Here is a 7,068-nt window from a genome sequence, read left to right as displayed (position 1 = left end):
AGGTAATTGTCATATGGGAAAGGAAGTTCATGCGTGAAAAGTCTGTTCTACTTTTATTCAGAAGTTAAAAACCTCCGATGTTCCTGGTCAAGGGGAGAGAGGTGAAGGGACAGGGGACAAGCAATAGGCTTTGAAATCTTTCTCTAACACAACACTCAGCTGCCAGTGTACAATACCTCTCCACATTCAAGTCACAGAGCTGGTAGAACATCTGTCGATATGGGGGTAAAGCTCCTTCTCGGAAAACGTAGATGGATTCCTAAAAGAAAGAAAGAAGAAAAGGATTCATGTGCATTTTATGGTGTAACAGGACAGCTCTGGGGTAACAGAAAGGTCTTCTGATGGGCTGATTCAAGAACAAGGTACTTCCAACACAAATCAGTTCTAAGGAATGTCTGCATGTGGCAAAAGATAAAGCTGGATGAGGAATGCCCCAAAATTTCCCTGCAGTCATAGAAACAACAGCACTGCTGTGCAGAGAACACACTTCATTCACCTCTTCAACCTGCAGCTCTGCCTGCAGCCTGTCACTGCATAACACTGCATTGTGGCTTTCATTCTAGCAAAAATGGAAGAGTAAGACTCATTTATCTATTCCACCCTGCTGGATTTCACAGCATGACCCGATAAAAGACACGGTGATTTTTTGCATTTCACCACCCATGAAGTTCCAGTTTTATCAATTGAAGCCAAATGCTCATCACACCTCACACCAGGGCTGAGAGCACCAATCCTACCTTGCAGCATGTAAGAAATACACTCAGTGCACAGCAGGTGAAGTCCTGGAGTGCCAGGTACAAATAGCAGCTTCCCAGGCAAACCTGAGGACATCAGCTCGCTCACAGCTGTCCCCCTGATGACTGATAAACCAGGACACACTCCTATTTCACTGAGCTACTTCAAGACTAAATAAGAGTCATGCTTACCTTCAGTTTATACCTGCTGGAGGGGGGCTTTTTTGCCCCAGATGCACCAGCTGTACCCAGCCCCTGTTTGAGGTCGTGGACACTGACTGTGTGGCTGACTGAAAACAAAAACAAAGACAGTCCTATTAGAGACAACCTTGTACTGTCACTTCTCTCTGTTGATTCAACAAAACCAGACCAACCCAGCAATTATGGTTGCCTGAGTTTTGTTCATTCTTCAGAGATGTCACTGGGCAGTCAGAGGGAGGGTGCTGAGTTTGTTGTGTTTTTCCACAGCGTGTACTTGTTCATAATTTTAACCTTTTCTACTCTCCCTTGACGAAGAAAAGAGAACTTCCCCCTTCTCTGCACCATCATTGCTAATTCTGAGCACAGAACTCCCTCCTGCCTGCTAACAGACACTGTGGCTCAGCCAGACATGCTTCCAAGACTCCCACACCACTTCCCAGCAGGAGATTCTTCTCCTGGCTTAATGGCAGCACCGTACTATAACCAGAAAACAAGCTCCAGCTTTGGCTCAGCTAGAACAGAGAAGACCCTTCACCACCTGTGACCAGGGTGGGGTACACACAGACCCAGAAGACCAGGCAGCCCTTCTGCTGGCCCAACATACCTTGTTTCTTGACAGTGATGGGCAGGCTGTAGTTGTAGGTGCTGCGTTTTGCTTTCACGGGCATGTCATTAGGGGCATAACCTGGAGGTGAAAAAGGAAAACCAGTAATGAACTGAGGGCAAGCACCCTGCAGAATATCCTTGGCTCAGTAACACAAGGGCTGGACTGGTGTGGGAAAGGCAGGCTGGTCTTTGGGATATGCTGACTTTAGCAAGGTTGGGAGAAGAGATCAATAAAACCCTTTAACTTGGAAAGAAAATGTGACCTGATGTCAATGAGTGGATGCCAGCTCTGTCGTGGACTTATTAGATGGCAGAAACTCCTTTTCCTCAACTTGCCCTCTGCAAAATCAGAGCAGGGGTACCCCATGTCCAAGACCCAAAATCCTGCACGGCATGCTGAGGTCCTTAAGGAAAAGCTACTATGGAAGCACCAGAATTCCTGCTCAGTGCCTCCCTGAGCAAGGGGGAGGATGGTCTGCTACATCCATTTGGGTTTGGGACACATGAAGGAGGGAAGTCAGAGTCTGGAATGTGCCAAATGAGGAAAGACATATTGCATACTATGAAATAAAGTATTAAAGGAGTTTAGAGAGAACTACAGTAAGCAAGGAGCTCAAAAGGTGACATCAGAGCAGAAATATGGCAAAAGAGTTTGAAAAACACATAAAAAGAAAAGTACTACCAGGATTAACCAGAAAGCAGAGAGAGCAGCTCTGTGGGTTGGGCCCTTTTACCATATTTCATTCCACAGCGAATTCGGAAGTCCAGTACTTGATAAATCTTTGCTTCAGGGTGTTTTCTGGGGTCATACCCAAACCTAACCCACAAGCTTCTCCAGGGACCTGTCAACTGCATAAACACACATGGGGGAAGATGGTTACAGAAAAGCAGCACAGTGTTGCACTTTCTTCAGTACAGGGGTGCAAAGGTTCTTGAAAAGTTCTAATATTCCCCTCACTGCCCAAAGATTATTTCTTTTCCCAGCTCTTTCCTCAACTTGCCATGCCAGTATTTATTTATGCCCACTGGAACATGGGCAATCAGTGCATCAAAACACAAATATTTGTGTGCTTTTAAAAACTAACCTGCAAGGTCACAGTCAGGTGTTTCTGTGGAAAAAATTCTGCTACTGTTTCCAGGTGGACAATCAGCACTGACCTGTAAAGCTGATTAGAACCAGCAGAGCAAACAGGTACTGAGTCCTCCTTGGCTTTAACTTCTGTTCCAAGGCAAGGCTTTCCTTCCCTCTTGTCTCTTTACATAATATTAAGCTCAGGTACTTAGTGGTAGGACCTCAGAGGTGGTGAAGGACCAGGAACACCCAGCTGCTGCTCCCTTGCTCACAGGTGCACCACTCACCATGTAATAGGCCAGATATGGCAGCAGCAGCTTCAGCTTGTCCGGGTGGACACTGATGTTGGCTTTGACTGCATTCCGAGACCAGACAGGACGGACTTCAAAGAGCTAAAATGACACAGAAACAACCACAGAACAGTGGGAAGTGGGTCACCAATGGCAGAGCAGCTTTCCAAGAGGATTTAGTGCAGCATCAGGGCCTTTAGCCCCTCAATATGAGCTGTTGGAACAGCAATGTAAGAACCCATCGCACAAAAAGGAACTCGAGTTGGCTACAGATTCAAATCTTGATTTGCAGGACTGAACTCAACACAGCAGTGTCAGCAGCATCTACTGAAACCTGCTGTATCAGTCAGTGAAGATCACCAGGAATTTCTGGGGAATTCAGAGAAAATGCAGTTTTCCCTCCAGAGCTTGCTGCAGCAGAGTGCTCAGGTCAGGAATAAGGCACCCACCTTTCTCAGCTCCTCCTCCACCTTTTTATCCACAGGATTGGTGCACACTTTCTTCCAGGTCTGTACAGCAGCATCCAGTGGCTTAGCTGGGATTTCCTCTTCATCAAAGTTCACAAAGATGGCATTGTGTGGGCGACGGGCCCTGCTGAGGCCAATCAGGTTCTCAGCAGACACCTGGGGGTTGTTGTATCCCTCCCTAAGGAACAGAGAAAGGCAAAGAGGGACTCAGCCACATGAGCAATGGGCTGGTTTAACTTTGGCCCAAACTCCCTTATCACATACTGGTATCATGAAAGACTCTTATGACACCACTGAGGAAAGAACATTTAAATATAAAAAACCCTTCCAAGCTGCATTCAGTGGCACACTGACAGAGGTGCTCCACCCTGGCTGGCAGAAAAACCTCAGGCACCTGGTCCTGATCTGTATGAAATGTATTTGAGCATTGAAGGCTTCACCTTCTGCATCTGTCCTTCTGTAGCTACTGCATCTACTCAGTGGTATAGGGACAAAGCAAGAGGGAAATGCAGGTTCCAGTTCAATCTAGAAATTCCTTTTCCTTTAAAAAGTGCTGATGAAGGTCAACAGTGAGAAAGTGAAAGATGTTTCTTGTGGGAGATCTCACAGATTGTTCTTCTGCAAAAGCCAACGGGGGCCAGGCAGGCACAGGCCACAGGAGCACATGGCATTGTCTCCTGCAAACCCTGCCCTTGGGTCCAGCCCACTGGAAAGAGGCAGGAAGGTGTCCCTGCATCCCACACTGTGTGAGATGTGCTGGGAGAGCACCAGTCACCTTCACCACAACACCACACCCCCTCACCTGGCAAACCCTCTCCTGCTGAGGTTGCCACTGCCAGACAGTTTCTGTTTGTTTTGGGGGGTTTTTTGCCTCTGCTGTGTCAAATCAAGGGGGATAAAACAGAACAAGGCAGCAGCTTAAACAGGTGAAATCCACGAATGATGTAAAGGCACTGACCTGTGCTGAATATCTGGACGATAAAAATAGTCAATGGGAGTGTCCAGACGTGAGAAAATTGGTGGTGGGATGTAAAGAGGTAATTCCCTGTTGAAGAACTCTTCCTTCTCTGGTTTGAGCATCAGGACTTTGTCATACATGGAGGTTTGTTTGCCATCAGGGCCAGAGTGCATTGCCAGGTACTGGAAATCAGACATTCCTGGGAGAAACAGAAGTTAAAACACTGTGAAGTTCATTAATTATATTAACATTTATATTATTACAATACATCATAATATAATAAGTTATATATAATATAATGATATATTATATCCATTATATAATATATTAGATATAATTATATGATATATACTTTATATACTAGTTACACAATATACTATAATATTACAATAGAATATATAATAATATATCATAATACATTATTATATGTATATTTATAATATATATGTATAGTATAATATTATAATATATTATATTATAATTGTATATTATTTATATGAGAATATTTAACAATATTTCTCACACTAAAGTTTCAGGATCAAGAGTCTGCTAGGTTTATGTAAAGGTTTGTACAGTAAGGACACTTGATTTGCCTTCCAGTTCTGAGTTGTTTAAAGGGAAACACTTCCCTTTCCCATCAAATATCCTCATCTCTAAGCCACATGGACACAAACCCAAGCACTTTACCTTGAAATTTGTAAACAGTGGTGACAATCCCAAGGATCTCCATCTCAAATTGGACTTCTGGCTGGACTTGTTCCTCGGTGTCTAGCTGCTTCTTCCTCCTGCTCCTCCTCCTGACCCTGAGCAGCATGGTGGAGGTGGGGAAGCGGTTGGCACACACAGGGTGGCAATAGGGGTCCTTGGGGCGAAAATACAGCTCCAGCCTCTTGGCAGGGTCGGCGTAGATCTGTCAGCAAGGGCAGGCACAGCCCCGTGAGCATCCCACCCACACAGCCCCTCTGCCCCTGTGCCAGCCCCAGCCCCACACACTGCCACCCCTGCCCGGCCAACACGTGGGATGTGCAGCTGCTCCCATCCCAGGTATTAGGAAGAAATAAATAAATGAGAAAAATAATATCCTGAATATTAGGAGGAAATCCTTCCCTGTGAGGGTGGTGAGGTTCTGGCATAGGTTGCTCAGAGAAGCTGGGCCCCCTCCCTGGAAGTGTCCAAGACCAGGCTGGATGGGGCTTGGAGCAACCTGGGATAGTGGAAGGTGTCCCTGCCCATGGCAGGGGCGTGGAACGAGATGGGCCTTAAGGTCCTTCCAACCCAAACCATTCTAGGGTTTTACGACCCCGCCCGACACCCCTCAAATCCCTGCTCGGGGGCAGCATGCCCGGAGCCTGCTGGCTTTGAAGGGCTCGCACCGAGGGTCCCACCGCGGGGCTCTCCCTGTCCCCGACCCCCTCCGGCCTCACCCACCTCCCCAGGGCCAGGCCCGGGCTGCCCGCACACCCCTGCCCAGCGAGCCCCCACCCGCCCCACAGCCCCGCTCACCCGCGACACGCCCTGCTCTCCTCCCAGCGTGCTCAGCATGGCCCCGACGTCCCGCACCAGCCCCGGGTACTCCACACAGACGAGGCGCGGGGCCCGGGGCAGCTCCAGCACGGCCGAGCCCCGCGGGCCCCGCTGCGGCCCCGCCGCCATGGCCGCGCCGCCGCTCCCCGTCCCCCGCACCGCGGCACGAAGGTTCCGCCGCACGAAGGTTCCTACGGGCCCGCGTGTGGGCGAAGGGCGGGCCCTGAGGGCGGCCATGAACTCCTTCGAGCTCGTGGCCCTAAACCCGTGCAAAATCACCGCCCCCGTGGGTTGTTTTGTCCCCTGTCCTGCTCGTGGTTAAAAGAAAATGAAGGAAAACAACCCCGGGGCCGAGAACCCTCGGTACTAAGCGCACGCTCATACGCAGCTCATACAACCACTGTTTCACTCGTGCTGCATTAAAGTTATGCCAATGACTGCTGGAGAATATCTTGGAGTCATGAGTTTCGAAGTCATGCAAGGAATCTGGTGTAAAATAAGCCTTTGGTTCCTAAGAACTTAAGCCTTCATCCTGCCAGTGTTTGATGGCGCAAGAGGTGGAGGGTATGAGGGTTAAGCTGAGAGTTTAATTTGCCCCAAGAGCTGCTTGCCCAGGACATGGCTGTGTCACGGGTCAGGGGACTCGCTGACCACACACGTCCCTTCCTTCCTGGCCTTAAGGTTAGTGACAAAATCCTGTCACGGCAAACACAAGGAGAACCAGAGTCACTCAGTTACAAGCAAGCTTTTAATGAACTATCTTTAAAAGGTGTTTTTTCTTAAGTTCAGAACATCAACCCTGACTGGGTGATGTTGGCAACCTGGGGCAGGCTCCGATAGACCGAGTTCCAGAAGGTTACAAACCGGGATCTCAGGTCCTGCTTCACAGAGTTCTTGTTTATATTGTTGTTGATTTCCAGGTAGTAAGTGCCCTTGCTGCTGTAGGCTGGCCAGGAAACAGGCACATCTGAATTCCCCTTGTTGGGATCACTGGGAAAAAAGAGACACACACAAGTTCAGTTTTATCATGGAAGCTTGTGGATAAAGCTTTAAGCGAGTGCACACAGAGTGTTTGACACTGGGACAAGCAATAGGAATTCTGCCTGCCGGGAGCAACTTGCCAACCTGCAGTCTCTTCCATCAGTCCCCACTGGCATCATCCCTGGCTACATGCAGGGACTTAATTCCTGTATGAACACCACGATTAAGGAAGGAA

At 48.3% G+C, this 7,068-nt stretch overlaps 2 protein-coding genes across 2 annotated transcripts in view; both read right to left on the bottom strand.

Moving 5' to 3' along the window:
* Nucleotides 1-6: 6 nt before the first annotated feature.
* GTF3C5 (general transcription factor IIIC subunit 5) lies at nt 7-6,008 on the bottom strand. The gene is made up of 9 exons (XM_017810326.1): nt 5,832-6,008; nt 5,016-5,238; nt 4,329-4,527; nt 3,353-3,548; nt 2,901-3,005; nt 2,276-2,390; nt 1,540-1,620; nt 927-1,024; nt 7-259 (listed from the first exon to the last, which is right to left on the bottom strand). The coding sequence occupies exons 1-9, from the start codon at nt 5,979-5,981 to the stop codon at nt 65-67; spliced, it is 1,362 nt and encodes a 453-aa protein (XP_017665815.1). The 5' UTR covers nt 5,982-6,008; the 3' UTR covers nt 7-64.
* Nucleotides 6,009-6,637: 629 nt separating this feature from the next.
* The window catches only part of CEL (carboxyl ester lipase), a 13,248-nt gene continuing 12,817 nt past the window's right edge, over nt 6,638-7,068 (bottom strand). Inside the window, exon 8 of the mRNA XM_017809921.1 lies at nt 6,638-6,842. Within this exon, the coding sequence (XP_017665410.1) occupies nt 6,638-6,842 (205 nt within the window). The remainder of the gene's footprint in view (nt 6,843-7,068) is intronic.

The sequence above is a fragment of the Lepidothrix coronata genome, unplaced genomic scaffold (assembly GCF_001604755.1).
Source record: "Lepidothrix coronata isolate B3197 unplaced genomic scaffold, Lepidothrix_coronata-1.0 Scaffold28, whole genome shotgun sequence".
Classification (NCBI taxonomy): Eukaryota; Metazoa; Chordata; class Aves; order Passeriformes; family Pipridae; genus Lepidothrix; species Lepidothrix coronata.
This window is presented reverse-complemented; position numbering and strand designations above follow the sequence as displayed.

What these genes read in the sequence shown, in the direction of transcription:
- GTF3C5 (XM_017810326.1), bottom strand. Translation starts at nt 5,981, where the DNA reads ATGGCGGCGGGGCCGCAGCGGGGCCCGCGGGGCTCGGCCGTGCTGGAG. An exon ending in GAGAGCAGGGCGTGTCGCGG is followed by an intron (nt 5,239 to 5,831) that starts GTGAGCGGGGCT and finishes CCTTGCTGACAG; the next exon opens with ATCTACGCCGACCCTGCCAA. An exon ending in TGGAGGAGGAGCTGAGAAAG is followed by an intron (nt 3,006 to 3,352) that starts GTGGGTGCCTTA and finishes GTGTCATTTTAG; the next exon opens with CTCTTTGAAGTCCGTCCTGT.